Below are 22,275 nucleotides of genomic sequence, written 5' to 3' on the forward strand. Positions count from 1 at the left end.
TTACCTGGAAGCAGAAGTATATTAAAAATGAGGCCCGGACTCGAACCTGTACCTCTCGAATACGCCCCGAATATACTACCGTTACAGCACGAAAGCACGCAGAAAGGAGGGAGAAACTACCTTATATACTCCCCCTTTTAAAGTGCGACTGGGGATTAGAGGACCCAATCGCCAAATCCTGGTGGTGAGGCGTGATCATCCACCACCTTTTAGTTCGTGCGCCACTGTAGAGTCATTGGGTTATTTTGAAGAAGGAGTACACGAAAAATGAACAATGTCCTCGCCGGGACTCGTACCTGGATCTCTGGAATAAGCACCGAGTGTGCTACGACTACACCACGAAGGCATACAGGAAGGAGGAAGAAACTACCTTATGTTCTATGTATTTTAATATACTGTGTGGAAGCTTTTTCGTGAATGCGGAAAAGATAATATCTACTACTCATTATTTTCAATTATGTTTTTTTAATTAAATATTTTACAAAATTGTTAAAATTTGTTTACATTGAAGGCGCTTAATTTTTCCCTAACAATAAATTAAATAATGGAACTATAACTTCTCTCAAATTTTTAAATAGGTGCGTCAGAGGCTAAGCGGTAAAATCGCCGAACTCTGGTAGTTCGACTCGGGCTCGAATCCCAGCGAACGGGCTGGCTGCATGAGGGTTTTCTTGGTTATCTCCATGTGTAACGTGTATAGAGCCAGTTTCCCTTGAAAATCCTCCACAAAGGCATTCGTGCTTTTAAGGAGATAGCTCTCGTGTGCTTTACCATAATTAAAATAAACCAATAACAATAAACCAAATGTTAAATATTTTTAGACAGATACCTATATGAAACAACTATTTTTAAATAAGCATGTAATATTTTAAAGAAAAATTAGGCAATGCAGTTTAAGTACCTTAAGTAATGGGACATCTTTGTGTTTTGTAGAGATTTGCCATATTGCTGCTAGGGGAATGCAAGATATAGGCAAAAGAGCCATTGCCCAACCTATGGCATTACCCCACATTGGAAATACATAATCTCCCATGACAAGAGGCTCGAAATTAATCCAGCTCAAGAGTAGAATGACCTAGTTAAATAGAAATTATTTAACATAAGTTTCAAGTTCTGAATAACTAAATAATCTTAAGAATTGTCATTTATAGTAGTTAGATAATTCTAAATACAGTTAATTCTGAATAACTGGGTAATACAAAGATATAAATCAAGTTCATCACCACCAAACATAAATTATACATTTAGTATGAATAAGGAATAACAGTAGCTTTAATAAGAATAAAAGTTTAAATATATTTTAAAACTTATTTAGTAACAGGTCTCTTTATCTTCTTTGGCAATATATACAGAAATTTTTCAGAAAATAAAAGTTAAAGATGAAAAGTAAAAAAAAAATATATATATATATATTTTATATTTTTTGACTTGAAAAAAAAAATTTTTTTTTACTTTTCATCTTTATCTTTTATTTTCTAACTTGAAAGAAAATAATAAAACTTGAAAAAAAAATTTTTTTTACTTTTCATCTTTATCTTTTATTTTCTAACTTTTAAAAAAATAATAAAACTTGAAAAAAAATTTTATTTTCTAACCTGAAAAAAAAATAAAACTTGAAAAAAAATTTTATTTTCTAACCTGAAAAAAAAAACTTGAAAAAAATTTTTTTTTTACTTTTCATCTTTATCTTTTATTTTCTAACTTTTAAAAAAATAATAAAACTTTAAAAAAAAATTTTTTTTTTGCTTTTCATCTTTATCTTTTATTTTCTAACTTGACAAAAAATAATAAAACTTGAAAAAAAATTTTATTTTCTAACCTGAAAAAAAAATTTTATTTTCTAACCTGAAAAAAAAAATTTTTTTTTTACTTTTCATCTTTATCTTTTATTTTCTAACTTTTTCAAGTTTTATTATTATTTTTCTTGACGAACAAAATATGGTTGTTGCTCTTCCCACCTTTGCAAAACCTTTTTCATCGTGAAGAAAAGTCTGAGCTTCCTCAAAACTGAGCCAATGTAAGGCTGGACTTTTGCTAATTGTAAATTTTACATTGGCATGTCTCGCTTTCATTCGAAACTATATTATCTTTGTAATGCATTAAACATAAGCGCAATGTAAGGCTTTATTCAATTTTTTGAAAATCACGGACTTACCCCAAGGACTATAGGACTAATGGTCATAATAGTGACTAGCAGATGACTTCGTATCCAAGCTCCAGGTTTCCATCCAGTCATGACCTTTAAGTCGTCCATAAAATTTCCCATACCTAACCGAAGAAAGTACATTAATTGTAAGGAATTAAAGTGAATTAGAACATAACAAATTAAGAGGAATTGTCAAAAAATCCTCACAAAAGCATCCATTCCTTTAGGTAGATAGCTCTCGAGTGCTTTGCCATAAATAAATTAAACCAATTACAGTAAGACCCCGCTTAACGCTGTTTCGGTTTAGCGCTCTTTTATTTCAACCCGGGGATTCTCCGAAATTGTGCGCAGCGCTAGGTTTCCAAATAACATATCCGAAACAGTATAGTTGTGTTTCTTGCTTGGTGGACGCATTTTTATCATTTGAAACATTTGTTGACATTATTGTAAGTTTAAATTTGTATACTACTATAACGATTAATACAGTGACAAATATTATGATCTTTAGTTTTTATCATGGGTGATGATAAAAAACAAGAAAAGAAAGCAACCAGAAAAAGCATTTCACTGGAAACTCAAATGCAAGTGATTAGAAGATTAGATTCTGGTGAACGTCAATCTCAAATTAGCGCTGCATTGATTTTTGGCAACTTCAACAGTAAGGACAATTCTTAAGAATAAAGAAAAAATACTGTCATCGGCAACTGCAACTACGTCAAGCTCTGCAACTAGAATTACCCGTTCTAGAAATAACATTATAGAGGAAATGGAAAAACGACTGTCTATATGGATTGACGACGAAATTGAACGCAATATGCCATTAAGCCAATCTATCATAATGCCTTCTTGACAAAAAGGCAGAAAATTGGAAACCCAGAATAGACTGAATGATCTGACTGAGAATTTTATTTGTTTTTAAAAGTATATGCGTTTATATTGTTTTTATTTTTGTAAGAAATAAATGTTTGATTTTATTTTTATTAAAAAAAACATTATTAAATTTAATGCCTAACCATTTTTCATCTGTCTTCCCCTAACCCCATTATTTACATGTTAAGATAGCCTCGCTTAGCGCTGTTTCGCATTACGCTCTACTTCGATGGAACGTATCCCCCGCGTTAAGCGGGGTCTTACTGTATATGCGGTATACTGTCCGCCCCTGAGACAGGCAACCAACCCTTATTGCGATTTTGACAAAACAATTTGGTTTATCCAGTGAGGATATGAAATAGAACAAAGAACGTTTAGAAAATTCAAAAATGGGCTTTTATTAGTTAATAATATAACGCAGGTTTAAGCTTTTTTTCCCTAATTTTTTAGAAGTTAAAATGTTCTAGTTTTTCCTTCACTTATTGCCACTTCTTCAAAAGTATGTGAAACAAAATGGAAAATAAGAACATACAATGGGACTGCCGCAGGTGTTCTTTATATGGCAAACACGTCGGCCCAAATCGCGCATGCATATTGCAAATGATTGTGGTGGGTAAGGCGGTGATATTCTAAGATCTCTTCAGCAGTTTTTGTTTTAAAATGAGGAACAACATTATTTGCTATCAACTGGCTAAAACTTTTAAGGAAATAGGCAATCTCGCTACAAGTGAGAGTACATGCAATTCATTTTGCTGCCGCTTGCCCCATAGTTGCAGGCGAGAGACTAAAAATATCGCTCAAACCAGTGGCTGAAGTGTTCGACCGGGGTCACCATTCCCGGCTATCAGAGACCACCATGGGGCGCGGCTATATAAGCTTGAAGATTTGACTGATATTCAAAATGCCCCTGCCAATACTACTCGAACAGCCCGCATAGAAGAGATTTCACAGAATTCGGTAAACTAGCTGTAGCACCGTTACTACATCTAATGGAATTGCACAGAATTTGGATCGAACAGCCGTGACAGTTACCGATGCCACCAGTTTGGGATCTTACAACCAATTCTCCCTTGGATCTAACCGTATAAGACGAATTTCTCTTGGGGTTCTGCAACCACCAGGCTCATGTTTTTGTCCCCTGAGGTTCTGAAACCACCAGGCTCGTGTTTTTGTCCCCCTACGACTGTCAAGGTACAGATCGTAGCCAGTACAATAAGCGACGGTCGGGGGAAGGGATGAGATAGACCATGGATATTACAACATGATAATGCACCTACTCACAATGTTAGTTCTTGAGGTTTTGGCCAAAAATTCAACAGATACGGCTCCGCAAATGACATATTTACCTGATATGGTACTTTATGTCTTTTTTATATTTTTATGGTTAAAACTGTTCCTTCTTCGCCAAGAAAATCTGCTGCAAGACCTGGATAGATTTCACAAAAATTACTTTTAGATATGTTCCAAAGAGTGAAGAAAATGTTTCATAAGGGCATTGCTCTTAGAGGTGATGACTTTGAAAGAAGTATTAAAACATTGTTCAATGGACTGAAATCTTGTATTTTATGGAAAAATTCTTCATACTTTTTGATCTCACTAGTACGTAGATTTTCAATATTATTCATCTTTTGGACCGAACTGGCAAGTATGGATAGGGCGTTCTTTACGTTTATGGGAAACAAGAATACAACTGAATGTCAATATTTTCATATTTTGAATATCTCTAGTTCTCTATCATTTATAAAGGAATATATGTGGTTGCATAAATACAAAAATAAAGAACACAAATGATGAAACACTCAATATATATATATATATATATCCCTAGATTCGGTCTTGACTCAGATTCTCATCTAGTCAAATTGACATCAGATATATAATTAGTATATTTTTACATTCGGGTAAACATCTTCAAGTAAAGAAATCCCAAAAAAGGAATAGCAAAAAATCCTTTTCTAAGAAACCATTTTTATGAGCAAATTTTCCTGGAAATTCAGCACTGTTATACGTTCGTCAGCAGGGTCTGACTAACGTATTTCTAGCCTCTGTTCGGGGGCGTAGCTAGAGGGGGGCATCTGTCCCCGGGCGCAGAATCCAAGCGGCGTCAAACTGATGTTACGACATTTTAGAATTAAATGTTTTCCATCAGAGTCGTAGCTAGGGTTTTCAGCGCACAGGGACAACTGAAGATTTCGCGCCCCTACTGCTTGCCAAGGATGGAAAACATTTCATTCTAAAATTTCGTAATATAAATTTGGCGCCCCTTAGATGCTGCGCCCGGGGACAGATGTCCCCCCTTGCCCCCCTCTAGCTACGCCCCTGTTTTCCATCCTTGGCAAGCAGTAGGGGTTCTTCAGTAAATCTTCAGTTGTCCCTGGGCGCTGAAAACCCTAGCTACGACTCTGCCTCTGTTGGTATATGATTCTTACTATCAGTATACCTCGTAATGCTTGACTTTTCAGCATAACTTTTGTGTTATTTTGATAATACACATTTCAGTTAAAATAAAGAGAACAATAAAGCTTTAACGAAAAAGTTATCTTTACCATATACGTAAGCTATAACGAAGAGTTCCAGAAGACCAATAACAAGGTAAGGCCATCCTGCAGCATACGCGTCCATGACTTCCAGAAGATATATTCCACCCTATTAAGATAAATATTCATAAAATTAGTGATTTAGATTGAAGGATATTTATGTCATGAAGTTATTAGAGAAGCAGCTCAGGTTTCTATTACCACTCATGTAGTTTGTGTGAAACGTAAATCTTTTGAAAATACAGTAAGTTAAATTTGGTCATGATCAAATTAAAATCGCTTGATGAAGCTTTAGCAGAAATTAAAAGGTATAGGTTCCTTAAGCTTCGTTCAGACGGGGGCGTAAAGGGCATAAGTGGTTAACCCATTAACGGTTTCACCCGGATTTTCTCGTTCTTTTATGCAGGTCTCTTAACGGTTCGTTACGGATTATTGTTAGTTTAAATGTACCCTCGAAAACGGACAGTCCCGTGTTTTTGTATTATCGAAAAAACACGCCAAAAAGGACTAGCCCGTATTTTTGTATGTCTTCCAACCCCCAATGCCTAAGGGGACAAGGGTTCATGCAATCCTGACGACAATGGGTAATGGCTGTCATTAGCGTGGGGAGAAATCTCCTTGATGTTTTCGGATAAAGGCCTTACACTGACTCTAAAGAAACAAATTTATTACCAGTTACAAAGTGGATGCATATATAAAGGGATTTAAGAATTTCTGTTTTAGAGCAGTTATTGAATAAACAATAGAATTTTTTACAAAATGAACGTTTACCTATAAGAGCATTAATGAATTAAAACGAGAAAAATAAAAGTAATAAATGCAAACATAAAAATCTGAGAATGCAAATCTTTCAGTTACATTACGCCCAAAGGGCGTTTTTTAACGGTTTATGGGTTACCTTTATTTTTAAATATCATGTTCTTCGCACTTAAACCATAAAACTTCAGTTAAACATCAATACCGCAAAATAAATTTTAAATGAGCATATCTTTAGAATTTACGATACACAGTCTCGCCCGTTGAAGATAATTTTTTATATTATTATTTTCATACAGTGTTGTCTTTGCTCGCTTTAAAATCGTTGAGTTTCTTAATAAAAAATTCATTGAAGTTTTACGAAATAGGAAACATATAATAAAACAAATTCCAAATCTCGGCTTCGAGATGCCCATATTCGGGTAGAAATGTACGTTATTTAAAATTGGATGGGTCTAGGTGCCGTTGTTTTATCACAATGCGAGAAACATACATCATTCATCCAGATTCTTCAACATTTAATTTCTTTAAATATAGTATTAAATAAAAAAAAAAAAAATCACTTCTGAGGTAATCTTAAACCCAAATTAAGTTTTTTATTATAATTATGAAAGAGTTCAACTCATTTCTTAATTTTCAGATCGTTAAAATTAGTGTGGCTTTAATGAATGATTATTTAGACCTGTTACAGGAAGCAAATACATCAAAAGTTTCCTTTAAAATATCAGGAATTATTGAAAAATCTTCTGTAATTTATAAACGAGAAAACGTATTTATCCAGATTTTACATGTGTGAAAAAATAATGAATTTTGATCTTCCCTAGTAGAGACATTTGTAATTATATTTCTAGTTCCAAATTCAAAGTGAGAAATCTAGGTGCCTGAAGCCAGAGAACACTATCGATTCTTCTTGGCTTCTATTTTCAGCGACGAAATAGATCAACTGCATGGAATTTTTATGATTTTTCTCAACATGTAAACTAAATGCGTGTAAGTGTTTCTTAGAAAGCTCGTCGGAAGTAGAATACCTTTATCTTGGTAGATAGATATCGTGTGCTTTAGTAAATTTAGCAAATCTAAACACAGGGCCGACAGTACTATGTTTGATGCCTTTCTCTAACATAGTCGAATAGTGTATCGAACAGTCGAACAATGAAATCACCCTACATCGCCCTCTTTTACTTACTTTTATACTTTTATCTCAATATTATATATTGCATCCACAAAAATTTCTCTAAATTAATGTTATTTGGAATCGAAAACCATTTTATGCTTAAATACATCTTTCCAGATGTTTGTCTTTTACTCACTGAGAGTCAATGCTTCTTGAAGATGTCAATTCATGAATGAAAAATTATTTCTTGCTTTTCCGGTTTTCCCTAACCGTTCCCACAAAGGCCGAACCTTTGGGCAAAAACAGCCCTCCTATGATGTTAATTCCTCAGTAAAAGAGAGAGCACTGAACGGGGTAAAGTAGTAGAAATCTTGACTTTCCTTTTCACTCAAAATTCAAGCATTCCCAAAATCTACTATAAAAGATATACTCCCTAAGGTATAAAATTTTTGTGTAATGAAATTATAAAATGCAATATATATATATATGCATTATAATATATACATATGCTAAAATATGAATGCATATATATATATCATTGATTATATATATATATATATATCAATTAAACCTTTAGACACACTCACACACATACATAATCAGATATATTACATATATAGAATCACATAGTATCAGTAGGTGAAAGAAGAAAATAAATCCTACTGGTGAAAGATTGCTGAAGAAATTCAAAGCATAATGAAAGTTTCTTTTATCTTGGAATCAAGGAACTTTATTATCGCTTTAGTTTTTGGGAGACTATTAGATTAAAATGTAATAAATAAATAAGTATATGGAAGAAAAATAAATCTTTAAAGGAAGAAAAAGGAAAAATAGAACCAAACAATCAAATCATTTTCAGCATTAAAACCAATTTTAAGTGTGACAGTATATTTTCCTGCCGATACGAAAACTTAAGAAAATAGACAGAAATCTGCATTGTTTCACCTATCAATATACGACAAATGGAATAACGATACAAGAAAAAGTAGATTTGAAAAATTTGCGAAAGCGGAATAATTTCGAATGCTGCACAAATAGAAAGATACCATGCAGATACATTGGATTTTTTTCGAAGCAAGAAATGCGAAAATTCAGCAGTGCCCTCTTTGTGCTTCTAATAAGGAGGTCTTCCAAATTCTAGCTGGAAGGACTTCCATTTATAACAAGATAGTGAGAATGGCATAATTCCTTATTATTTGTTTTCATTTAAAGGGCGAGAGAGAAGAAGCACGAGGCACTGTCGGAATAATTCATGTGTTAACGAATTATCGTCTGACATGTTTTCGTTGGGGTGCCATTGAAGAGACATAACGTTTTTATGAGGGGAAAAAAAAAAAAAAAAAAAACCTCGAAAAATCCGTTATCCTATCAGCGGAATATGAACCACAGGCATTCCGACTGATAGTCCGATCTACTATCACTTACACCCCGAGTTCAAATTCTAGCTGGAAGAAGCTCCATTGAGCAATTTCCAGCTCAAAGAAGAATGAGATAATTTCTCATAATCAATACGGATATATAACTGATGATTCTAAAATTCTATTATCATTAAGACTGGAAAAAATACACGATTTAATTCATTTTCATACATTTTAAAAGAAGTTAAATTTTTCAGAGAGTTACTATAAAATATTTATTAGAATGTCAAATTTAAGCATTTCAATTATTTATATAATAAAGGATAAATTTTATATTTATATAATAAAGAAAAATCATTAATAATATCACTCTGATTTTAGCGGAGATATTTTAAGAAATAAATAAGTGAAAGCTGGAGGAAGAAAAACTATTTCAAGTTATATGTTTATCTTAAAAGTAACGAGAGAAAAACTATTAAAAGAAAAGGCACGCATATCGAAATTGTTTCCTGTACTGCTGACAAATTGTTATATGGCATGCATACTATAATGTTCATGAATAATTGATTGCTACTAGATTAATACAGGCATAGCATATTTCTAGGGACTGATTTGCTGTAATTTCCAATTTGATTTTTGCATACTTTTATATTTAGGACACTAATTACATCACACTGAAGATTACTCAATGCAATAATTCCATTGCAGTTTTATAGAAAATTATAAAATTTTCAGTTTCAATAAACAAATATATAATATTTCGATGACTCAGCAGATAACATAATTTATTATCTTTCAAGTTTTTTTCGAAAACACCTCGGCAGATATAGAATCAGCCGCAGACTGTACTAACTTTAACAAGCGCAGTATCTGAGTGTTCACATTTCTGTTTATAACTGCAATAAGAACAAGTATAAGTTTGAAAAGTTTACCAATGGCTATGTGGATAAAAGAGATGATCATAAGTATTTTTTGACCTGGTTTTGGTTTCTGGTCAATACGTTGGCTGTAGGGAAGATTTCGTGATTTTTTCCGTGTGAACTAGTTTTCTTTATAAATTCCTCTAAGTCTTTCGTTAAGTACATACAAAGTTGCTACATTAAACATTAGTAAGTGTTTACATAGGTAAACATTTTAAAAGCGACTAGCGTAAAGAAAGATTATTTAAATTATGTTTTTTTAAATGCAAATTCAGAACACTGAAAACCAAACAGTAAACATTATAAGACTAATTTAATAATCTTTGGTTTGGTTTACTTGAAAACTTTACTTAAAAAACGTTGAAATTTACAATGTTTACAACAAACTATTATTCTGCCATATTCATCGATTGCGTTAATCAAAATCTAAAATTATTTAACGTAAAATGTAATTATCCGAAAATTATGTAAAATGAGAATTTTTTCCCACTATATCTGTAGTTTACAATGGTTAGAAAAAAAGATAGCTCTAGATAAGAATGAAAATGAATGAAAAAAATGAATGAAAAAACTCTATTGACTAGAAATAGACCTTAGTGTCAGTAAGCCTGCGGAAGTCAGGTTCCCTTCCAAAAAAAAAGTAAAACTGTTTAAAATGCATATAGTTTAACGCTTCCTGTTTTATTTGGAATAACATTTCAAAAATAAAACTCGTGTTGGTTACGAACCAAGCAATTCTTAACGGGATAAAAAGCCGTACTTTGATAATGCTAGGATCATGCATTCAGTTTTGTCGTTTTAATAAAATCCATTATGATACTTATGCTGGTAATTATAAACTGCATTTACGGATACAGAAGTATGATTAATACACTAATATCACAGAATGTAAGCTTTTTATGCTCTGACAAGTTTTGTCAAGATACCAATTTTTAGTTCATATACAAGTCGTAAATTCCCTAGCCAGATTCCTTTTTTATATAAATAGATGCATAGAGGAGAAAATGGAAAAGTTAATTATATTTTTTATTCTTTTTCAAAATTTAATTCTTTTAGATATAATTTTTAACGATAAACGATATTCTGCTAAGTTATAATACAAAAATTATTACTAATAATAATTTATATCCTAATATTTATATCCTAATTTAATAATATTTATATCACTCAAAACAGAATTGGAAAACTCATTCAAATTATATTTAATCAAAACATTTTACGAAGTTATGGGAGAAAGGAATTTTGGGGTTTGTTTGATTTTTAACGGTGAATTCAATCATTAAAACATTTTTACCGTGTTTCCTCATTCATAAAACATTAGCAAAATAATTTACTAAATAATTCTTAGATGTAATAGTATTCTTGTTTATCTTTTGTTATATGACTAAAAATAAATAAAAAAGCGGCTGGTATTCAATATTATTTTATTTAATTACAAATACTTGGCTATTGGTACTCAAGACATAGTCTTTCCATATTATGACTTTTCTATTAGGCCTTGAAATTATGTTAACGACCTAATAGAATTCAGAAAATCCTATGATTGCATAAAACTGCGGGAGGTGCTAATAATGACAAATTTTAAATGAAAAGAGAAATTATTTAAATAAATTTATTTAAATTCTATTTGTGAGTGTCTGCTTTATGCATTTAATGTATCAAATGCAGAAAAGTGAGAAAAATTCATCCAACACAGAGAAATAATTCTTTCTAGTCTGTGGTAAGATTGTATCAAATTCATTTAAACTTCCGTTTAAATTCGAAATGCGATCTCTCAAATCAACGAAGGAATACATTTTTGGCTTTAAATTCTACATTAGTAGCAACTGTATAATAGCTAAACTTACCAAAATATTTGTAGAAAACCGCCAAAATTCTAGAAATTGCTATAAAATCCCGAAAAATATTAGGAAGATTATGCTTGCCAATTCCACGCTGAAAAGACGAAGATGAGCTCGACAGTAAACGAACAACTTGTGGAAAAAATTCAACGCTAAAATATAAATGCATATGCGAAATTTTCCAAAAATTTCTGATAAATATTGTACTCTCATCCTAAATATGTATGGACTTATAATGTGATGAAAACTGAGTCGGTAAAAGAATGGATTAAAATTTAATTTCCCAAAATAAATTGGTTTACTAAAACTAAATAAAATAGATAAGTAAATAGTAAAAAAATTGTGTAACAAAATAAATAATGATCTTTCTTAAAATACTGCCCAATAAAACATGTCGAATAATTGAATGTTCACAAGCTTGGAAGCTAAAATTCTAAAAAGATTTCGGAAAATTCGGCCGTCACATGTTAAAAGAAACAAGTCTACAGGCTACTAGTACAAAGAAAGAGGAGGGAGACGAAACTAAACGCAACAACTTCTTGGCATTCAATAGCGGGGAGGCAATTTTATGGCTTATCCATCACACTAAGGGGAAGCAAACATACTGCCTTAGGCTGGGCCATCTTAGAGAGATTTCAGAAAACGAAAGCGATTTTTTTTTTGGAGGGGTTTGTTGTCTGACAACGCGACCGTTTTCGAAGCATTTCGTTCCGAGAGGCGGGCTCGTTGATGGGTTAAAGGCGAGCTCCGTTGCCAAGGCAACCAGTCTGTGCTACGTCACAAAATCTGGTTTAGAACTCGTGGCATAGGGTTCACAGTTTTCAACTTTACGCCAAGTTTGGGATAAGCGTCGACCAATGAAAGCGAAGCTAAAACGAAGCGGCTTTCTACAGAAGATTTCGCTGTCACAAAACAAGCAGAGCGAACGCGGGAAGTCAATCGAGCAGGAGAACAGCGCAAGAAAATTGTAGACATATCCACACATGGTGCAAATTTAGCTTCTCTCATTGGCCACGGCTTACACGCCGTTCTCGCAAGTGTGAACGGAATTCCCGTATTTTATGACCTTATGACTACGCCTTACGCCGCCGTATGAACGCAGCCTTAAATACCAACTCGGAACAAGCCGTAGAGAAGAAACTCAGGTTTTTATTACTGATATAGTTTGTCTGAAACATGTATTTTTTGATATCTTTCTATATCTTTTGATATTGTTATCTATCTTTTGATCTGTAAGTTAAATTCGGTCATGATCAAATCTAAAAAGCTTGATATGATTAGCCCATAGCTTGAAAAGAAAGATGAAAATTTCTGTTTACAGAAATAGAAAACGCAGTTCTGTGTACGACTTATTGCAAAGATTTACATTTGAATAACGTTAAGATATACTCCCTCCGTCCCAAATTACTTGCTGTATTTCAAGTAGGTGGAGTTATAAATAACTTTCGATGCAGTTTAGTAGATCGACACCAGTAAAATGATATATAAATTAAAATTGTTTTACTTGCGATTAAAATTATCGCAACTTAGTATATTCATTCTTAGTTTTTACTTTCCACAAATGTAACACTTATTTTGGGACAATTTTTTCGAACAAAATTTACAGGGTTCGCACGCTCTTAAACTGCGCCCCATTTTGTAAGGACTCTGCCACTAATGTGGAAACTGTAACTGTAACTAAGATTATGTAAGAGCGCCATCTAGTCAGATGAGATGAGACGTGAACGATAGTGAGGATAGACGTATCCAAAATGTTTTGACGATTATTTTTTTTTTTTTTTTTTTATTTTTCTTTTCATTCTAATGTAAATAAATAAATCCTAGTTTCATTTCATGAGTTGTAGTTATGCTTATAATCAATCCTTCCCCATACTAATATATCAGAAAGATCATGCTTATGTGATTAAGGCAAAGTCTCGAAGGCTGTCTGCCTAAGGGGGATGCCTTCGTGGAGAACTTTCTAAGGGAAGAATTCACAATTCATTAGCTAGAAGATAAATTCATTGCATTACTGGTGGAAAAGTCCTTAAAAAATGGGGTGTGCCTTAAGGGTATGCGAACTCTTGATTTTTGAAACTAATTTTGTACTAATTTAAAGAGGGAATGCTTGGTAGGTAAATGTTGCTGATTGATAACGTAGTACCCTAAAATTTCTGAAAAAATGTTCAAACGAAATCATAAAATCATCAGTATCAATAATCAGTACAAAAGTATTCAAATGTAGCAACTGATTTGGGAGAGAAGGAGAAATTTATTATGCAATTTTAACCACTAGATGTAGTGACGTTTTGAATACCCTAAATTTATCTTTCAATTGTTATTAATACGAATTTTAGTTATTGCTTTTTTATTTCCGATAAATATTTCTAAAAATTGTTCCTTGCAATTATTATTGCATTAGTGGATACTTGTGAAGTATACATATTAAGTTAGTGGATACTCTGATCATTAAATTAGCAGATACTTTATGGCCGCAAATAGTTTCATAATGGTTAAGAATAAGGAAATATAGTCTTTTCTTTATCAAATATAAAAAAACAGAATTCCAGTGATTATATTTCATTCAAATCGTTTATAGCTGCTTCGTTAGAAGAAGAGAGACCGCGAATTTTCTTACCTAAAAATTCAAAGTAATCAATTTTATACGAAGCAATGGTTATTCGTTATTTATAAAATAATTTAGTCCAGTTAAATAATTTTACTTCTTATTTGATAAGATTATCGAAAGGCCGATTTTTTAGATTTGGCATTTTTTTAAAGACCGATTGACTTCCATTTTCAGAAATCTTGAACGAACTGCAAGATTTACAATATCATTTGCGTTCAGTTAGAATACAAATACCCATTTTTGCAAACTTGCAGGTATGCGGCTAAGCCAAGACTCGAATTTCAATTCTTAAATCATTTCGCAGGTTCACCTATACCGGAATTACAGAAAATGGGATCTTTTGCGAAATAAGCAGTTTGTCACCGCAGAATTTCAAACCTTTTGGGAAATAATTCGAAAACATGCGCAAAAAAATCTGAATCTTTTTAAGTAATCCATTTTAAATTAGAAATGGTTTTGCATTCTTCGGTCAGCAATAGTAAACTTTCAGATTTATTAACCATTTACGCTACTTAAACAAATAATGTGCTAGCAGCCATAAGACAAAAGCTATAAAACTATTTGCATGTTAACTGAATTGGATATATGGTACTTACGTATAAAAGCCACCACCTTGGCGCTATTTGACGACTTTTTTACGCCGAATCGTCTCTTCTTTGACGCCAAGGTAGGCGCCAGGAAGGATCGGCACCAACTTGAAATTTCCTGGCGATTCTCTGATGTTTTTTTATATCTTCCGCAATTCAGAATTGCGGAAGATATGAAAAAAACATCAGAGCATTGCTGAGACCCGGAGTCGTGAAAAACCTATCGGCGGTTGTCTAGGAAACGCATTTCCTTGTTGTTCCCTTTAGAAAATATTTAGCAAAATTCTACAAAAAATTTACCGCAGTTCTTCAGTTCCTGGCAATTCCACAAATTCATATTTTAAAACTAAGTATAAGGCCAAAAAATACTGCGTTTTTTTTATAAAAACTGCTGGAACGTGGAATGCAACAAAAAAGAACGCATACGAAAATGGTGGTGTTAGACTCTATAATTGCTATTGCGAAGACTCAGACTCTATAATTGCTATTATAAAAGCTATTGCGAAGAGCAATGTTGCCGGTTCCAGAATTAAAGCCCAAGGGCACTTGAAATCAGGACGAGGAGAAAATCTCAGATGAGAAAACGGAGAAAGTGGGAAGAAGAGAAGTGCCAAAAGGAGCAAGGCCTGACTGAACAACTGTTATAAGCATGGTTGCCAGAAGAAAGATTATGCGCGCGGTTACCATAATTTGGGACATTCTGAAAATTTGGCGACTTCTACTAAGGTATTTGTGATAAAACGTAAGAACCGGACATATTTCATTATAGTGACTCCTTCCAATCCATCTGTAAAGAAATCTAAATATTTCATGCGAAAAAATTAAATTGTTTGCAAATTAAAAACTTACGTTGGCAGTCAAGGGCAGCCCCAGAAGAAACAACATGGTGGCTACTACGCATACAACAATGGGTTTTCTGGCTCTTGTGGAAGGAAATTGGTCAAAGACGAACGTAATAATAGTTTCCACCGTTGCAAACTGAAAAGGAAATATTTCTTAAGCACGCAGCTTCTATTAAACACCTATTCATATGTAGTTGCATATAAACGTTTTCCTAAAATTTAGGTATTTCTTACCTGGCTGTCTATTCCTAGCAGAAAGAGCATGAAAAAGAATAGCAGTGCCCACAATGTAGCCACTGGCATTCGAGTGATGGCATCAGGGTATGCAATGAATGCGAGACCAGTACCTGAAATACTAAAGTGTTAGTAATATAAAGACAAGTATTAATGAATACCTTATTTTTCATCTCAAATGAATTATGAAGTTTGCAAAATTTTCTTGCGATGATTACACATATCTGCTTCTAAGATATGCAAGTATTACTGCCGAGATATTTTTATCTCAAGACTTTTAGCGTTAATATAAAATAGCATTCCCTCTGTTATCTCATCTTTTTCTTTTCTCTCTCCTCTCCCCTTTTTTTATGCTTTTAGTTAATCTGCATGCAATAGCTGTAGAATTGTCAACAATTTAAAATTTATGATTATCTAAATTAGTAATTTAAAATTTGTTTAAGTACGACTAAGCCTAACAGAGCAGACATATTTGTTTATATTTAAAACTTAGCAGAATAGTGAATTAAATCAGTTTCTGCAGTTTCAGTGTTTTTTTGCCGAGTGGGATCAAAGCTAAATTTTCGGTTTTGTGCACCGAGAAAATCTGCCTTCTTGTCCGCTGGTCGAATTATTTGTTTTTGCGTAGAAACTCAAATTTTAATTGTGAAAATTCTTTTTTAATTGTTTTAACTGTATTCGGTGTTTTATGTTTTTCATTTTTTAATGGAGATATTTTGAGTTTTTATGTATTTTCGCCTTACCGCGAAGTGAGAACTGAATTAATTGAATGTGTGTGTGATTATGGCAAAGCCTCGAGGGCTATCTGCCTAAGGGGAGGGACGCCTTCGTGGAGGACTTTCTAAGGGAAACTGGCTCGTATACACGTTACACATGGGGAAAACCACGAAAACGCCCATGCAGCCAGCCCGTTCGCGGGATTCGAACCTCGGACCGAACTACCAGTGTTCAGCGCTCGGCCGCTGGTGGGCCGAATTAATTGAATGAGAACTCTATCTCTAATGAAATAAGTTTAATCGAAATGCAGCAAAAAATGTATGTAATTTAATAAGGCGTACAAGGATATCATGTGGTGTCCAGATCAGATTTTTTTGGTAAAGAAATTTTATTTTTAGTGATCTAGAAATACCTTTTATCAGGAGACCGGAGACCACTGGGTGAGTAGCTGTGCCGTCATGAAGACTTTCAGCTTTAGTGCTCACTCAGAGGGACCAAGTTTATTTACAATTTTACTAATCATTTCATTCAGGATTATGTGATAAATTGAGAAACTACAGCTCCTTTTAATCCTTGCAGTTCACTAAAATTGGTGTCTTCCATGAGGATATGTATGTCTGGCAGTTCCTAATCGGGGTTATTGGAGGCGCCAGTAAAGTTAATTAACTAAGGCAAAGAAACTCGACGGTTATCGGCCTATGGGGAGAAATGCCTTCGTGGAGGACTTTTTAAGGGAAACTGGCTCATATCTACATTGCACATGCGGAAAACTGCGAAAACGGACCATGCATCCATCCCGTTCTCCGCGATTCGATCCCAGATCCAACTACCAACGTTCTGTGATTCTACCGTTCTGGTGGGAGAGAGCAAGTTAAAATTCTTGTTAAAACTGGCATAAAAGTAGTATCAAAGCAATCTACTAAGAGGTGAAATAAAAACTTATTATTAAAATTTTTTACGAATGATTAATTAAATAGAATTTTTTCTAAGTGTTGTTGCAAATTTATTATGGAAAATGCCTGACAGCCACTGATCATTTTTTTTTTTTCAGATTTAATTCTCTTATAACGAATATAAAATGATATTTGAAAGGACTTTTGTTTATTAAAATATCATTTAACAAACTGCAGTGTCACTCGAACTGACACTTCGTGAATGAAAGAAGTTTGTGAAACCTTGATATAAACCGAGTTCACTACTTTTAGGAAAATTAAATTACAAACAGTTATTTACTATTCAATAAGTTACCAAAAATCATTTCGATTAAACATGAAAAATTTGAAATAAATACCATGTCAAAATTATTTGTAGAATTAGACTTTCATAAAGTTATACATTGTTAATTGCGTACTCTTAAACGCAATATATGCTTATCAGAGAAGGTTCAGTGTTCTGTATGTTTTTGAACTATATATAGAAAGTTTTATTTGGCTAGAATAACGCTTCTCTTATTTTGAAAAATAACAAAATTCGTATTTTTAAAACCCAGTTTTAGTAAACTACTTAGTATACTCACCAGAACTGACAACATCATGTACTGATTTCTGAAGTTGGACGGCCATAAATCCCAGCATAGAAAAGACAACCAAACCGCTAAATAAACTAGTCAGCATGTCTCCGATACCTATGATTAATACATCTCTGAAAATAAAATTTAAAAAAATTATATATAAGGGAATTAATTTTAAAACTTCGTAAAATCGCGCAAAATGAATGGCAAAATGAATATATATATAAATATGAGTAAAGCATTCAGCAATGAATTTTCACAAAGATTTATTTGCTCCGATTTTACAAGGTGCTTAAAAGAAATAAGTTACGCATTTTTACTTACTCGTAAAAGTTTTATTTCTTGCACAGGAAAAGAAAAAAAAAAAAAAAAAAGGTTTATAAATTTTATTTTCTCAACCTCATTTAAGAAAGTACTTCCATCATTCATTGGTGTCCTTTTCATGAAACAAAAGACGGTAAACTGGAATAAAGTGGGGGGGTGGGGGAAATATTTAGAGAACTCGACCTCTTGTCAGAGCTATCGTTAGTATGGTTACGAAGCAAGCCAGAACTCAAGATGATCCTGAAATAGCTAAAGTAACAGAGTGTAACGCGTATGTGCTTGAAAAGAAATTACTTTTCGCAGAATAAATTTGTAATGTCTGCAATTATAGTTCAACAAAATTTAAGAAATTACACCACAAATAGATGTATGTATGATTCAAAATTCTTAAACACGAGGAAGATATTATATGCATATTTGATGTACCAGCTTTTGTCGTAGATTAAATTATCAGACAATAAGTTTTAAAAAACAGGATCCATTTATTATATTTCAGGAGAAAATAGCAGTTACAAAATCAGATATCCGGAGTAAATAAAAAAGAATTACTAATAACTTTTTGTATGAAGTTTACTGCATCGTGACATTAAAGAAAAGCCCCGATATTCTTTTGCGAGTCCTTTTATAGCCTCTGGAAAGGCGGAGCTTCCAAGAAATGACGTCAGCCAATCCAGGTCGCTTTAAATATTTCCAGAACATTCTATAACTGTACGTGTAGATAAGGCGGGAAAAAACAACTTGACTACGGGGCTGTGGATTTAATTCCACGTACTTTCAAAATAAGAGACCGTCGCCATTAAAAATGAAAAGAACATACAGTTAGAATTTTAAGCGTATTCTTGACTATGGAATTTTATTATTACAAATATATATATATATATGTATAGAAAAAACATCACTAGAACTCATCGAGTTATTACTAAACTATGATTTATTTAAATAAATTAAAATGAAAAGAAAAAAGAATGTTAACATCAAACGTCTTCATTGGTTATTCTTAACATCTCGTTTGCGAGCTCATTAACCCAAACGGGTTTTCTCCCTCGTCTGAGGCGTTGCCGGCTGTCACCTTGATCATATCCGGAGGAGTAGGGACGACCTGCAGAAATTTAACAGTAGTTGCCTATTGCAGCGTGTGTAATTGTCAAGAAAAAGCTGGTTGTAGCGCCTCATTTAGCAAATTAGAATTTCTACATATTTTTATTTTTGAAATTGAGATTGATTTTTAAAAATTTAGCATATTTATGAAGCATAATTAACGTTCCAAATAATTATAAAGCTATTGCATGCTTTCAGGGCTGGATATTTTTTTAGCTTTTCCTATTCCGTAAGGAAATTTGTAACAACAGGAATTTTATTTCAGTTATATTTCATAAAACATCATAGTGATAAACACCTTTGACTCCTTAAAAATTTTTATACATTTAATTCTAATATTAAAATTGTATTTAACCGTAATAATTAATTTTGCTTGTATTTTATAGTGATTACTTTTTTAGTTTATTTTTAGTTCTGCATAAGATTTTTTTTACTTACTGTTAATTTAATTTATTAGCCCAAAGCGGCGGTAACCTAGAAAGGCTGTTAGTTTCGAAGCGGCATTTTGCGCTGTCTTACTATAAATGTCCCTGTCTCCTTGCAAATTGTTGTTACCAAATATTATCGCCCTGTATTATATGTAAAAAAATTAAATAATGAAGGATCTGCATAAATACATGTATGTTTCTCGCACTGTGACAAAAACTACAATATTTAGAGCCATCAAATTTTGAATAATGTAATCATCCACCCGAACATGGACATCTGGACGCCCAAATTTCGAATTTGTTTCAATCTATTTCATATTTTGTAAAACTTTAACGATTTCTTGATTAACAAACTCAACGAGTTTAGAGCGAGCACTGTACGGAAAATAGAAGTTTTATCTCCAATGCGGAAATTCTAAAGATATGCTGTTTTCAAATGTATATGGTTTACGGGCGAAGAGCATGATATTCAATAAATATAGGTAACACACAAATTTTAAAAAAAGGTTCCCTTTGGGCGTAATATAAAATCTGAGTGCTTCTAGATTTTATTTTATCTTTCTTTTTCCATTTATTACGCTCAGAAAATTTTATGCTCCGAATTTTATGAATTATTAAAATAACTAATCCACTTTAATGTTAATAAGTTAATGCTCATATAATCAAATAAATATGATCGTTTTGAATGTTATTATAGTTTGGAAAATCACTGCCTGAAAATGTTCATTAAATTAAAAAAAAAAATTGTCAGATCTTGTTTAATTTTACCTTATTTATTTCAAAGTATCACGTACTATCAATCTTATTTAATTTATTTAATTTTACTTTATTTTTACGCAAAATTAAGTTCATAAATTTTGTACTTAGAGTTTTTACCAAAGTAAAGATGTTTGTACAAGAATTACGCGTGAAAAAAATGCGCGAAATGCTGTAAAAAGTTCTTTAATGAGATATATTAAATCCTATTTGGGGAAAACTGTGGCTTTCATAATCTCATCACTATACAACGTATCACATTTAATAATTAAAAGAGTTATGTGATACAAACGCAATGGGTTTCAATGTTAAAGTAAACCAGATCGTCCCTACTCTTTCTTGCCGACATGTCGGTGACGCACGCCCCGCCCACTGGGTTAGTCTATTTCTTATAAGGTCCATGCGCTCATCTAGATGACGCTTAAAAGTTACATCTTATCAGTTACAGTTACAGCTGCATGGCACTTTGCACACATTTTGCGCTTTCAATGTCTATTTCTGCTAAGTAAAAAGACAGAAATGTTGCCATTGTCTAATAGAGTACATACTACTATTGGCAGCACGGCGCTCGAGTTCTGGGAAAAAATTTATGTACAAGCATTTTTTTTTAAATGTCCATTCCTGCTTAACAAAAACTTTAGGAAAAGTATAAAAATACGTGCATAAACAATACGACAAAATAACCGCTGTAACTTAAATGCTCAATTATTCTTCGCACTATTCCGCTCACCATCAAGACGTTCGAATTTAGTACAGTGTTCTTACTTTGCTGTTCTAATATCTTACTACGAAAAATTGGACACCCTAACCGGAAGATTTTGAATAACATAATGTTATTAAACGTGTAGTTAACATTCAAATGTTTTTGAATGATTCATATACTGAGCATGTCCTTTTGGCAGTAATGGTAAATACGGAACATTTTTCAATCCCATTCAGTTTTGTTAATTTTATATAATAAACATGTTATAATAAAATCATGAATTCTCATATTTATTTTTTTGAAGCTTGTATGTTTAGGTATAGTAAGTAAATAAGAATTTATTAAGCATTGCGCAAAAGTCATGTTAGAATTAAAAAAAAAAAAGTAGATAACGTACTTTATAAGGTTATTATGAAATTTATTGTAGCTAGCATATGTTATCATTCCTCCTCCTGCTATGCTAAAAGAATAAAATACTTGTATTGCTGCATCTTGCCATACCTGAAATGAAACTAATATTAGAATTATGTGTCCAAAACAGATATAATGCATTCGCTTAGGTCAACATAGAACAAGTATGGTGCTTTAAAATTAAATTATGTAAATGTTTCTTCAAATTTTCTCCTCATTGTTAAGTAGAGGGATTTGTACTGTGAAGAAAAATCAAGGATTTAAAAAAGTAAGTAAAAAAATTATAAGAAATAAAACAATTATTAATTAGAAAATAAAGTAATTCAGAAATGATTTTTTTAGAAGTAGGACTAAAATTTGTATCCATTCTCCTCCACTTTCTTCTTAGTTTCCTCCGTTTGTATGCATCCTCGGTCGAAATATTGTTTACTTACCCTATATGATAAACTTAATGGAATTATATGCTAAAGTTAATCCATTTGATAATGATGTGATTTCTTAATTATCCTTGTGTT

General features: G+C 32.5%; 2 protein-coding genes across 4 annotated transcripts in view; one reads left to right on the top strand and one right to left on the bottom strand.

Moving 5' to 3' along the window:
- Positions 1–22,275, bottom strand: part of LOC118180641 (sodium- and chloride-dependent glycine transporter 1-like) — a 233,809-nt gene that overhangs the window by 8,042 nt on the left and 203,492 nt on the right. For all 3 annotated transcript variants that reach the window (XM_085824294.1, XM_085824295.1, XM_085824296.1), the window contains exons 8-14: positions 21,747–21,850; positions 18,047–18,171; positions 15,814–15,926; positions 15,587–15,715; positions 5,563–5,662; positions 2,156–2,268; positions 902–1,075 (exon numbers count right to left, since the gene is read on the bottom strand). In XM_085824294.1, coding sequence (XP_085680420.1) covers positions 902–1,075; positions 2,156–2,268; positions 5,563–5,662; positions 15,587–15,715; positions 15,814–15,926; positions 18,047–18,171; positions 21,747–21,850 — 858 coding nt within the window. The remainder of the gene's footprint in view (positions 1–901; positions 1,076–2,155; positions 2,269–5,562; positions 5,663–15,586; positions 15,716–15,813; positions 15,927–18,046; positions 18,172–21,746; positions 21,851–22,275) is intronic.
- Positions 12,445–22,275, top strand: part of LOC146995536 (ubiquitin-conjugating enzyme E2-17 kDa-like) — a 153,051-nt gene continuing 143,220 nt past the window's right edge. Inside the window, exon 1 of the mRNA XM_085824297.1 lies at positions 12,445–12,687. The gene's annotated coding sequence lies outside the window, so the exon portion shown is untranslated. The remainder of the gene's footprint in view (positions 12,688–22,275) is intronic.

This window comes from Stegodyphus dumicola, chromosome 9 (assembly GCF_044657685.1).
Source record: "Stegodyphus dumicola isolate Sdum_Otavi_A_Nest chromosome 9, ASM4465768v1".
In the NCBI taxonomy this organism is placed as follows: domain Eukaryota; kingdom Metazoa; phylum Arthropoda; class Arachnida; order Araneae; family Eresidae; genus Stegodyphus; species Stegodyphus dumicola.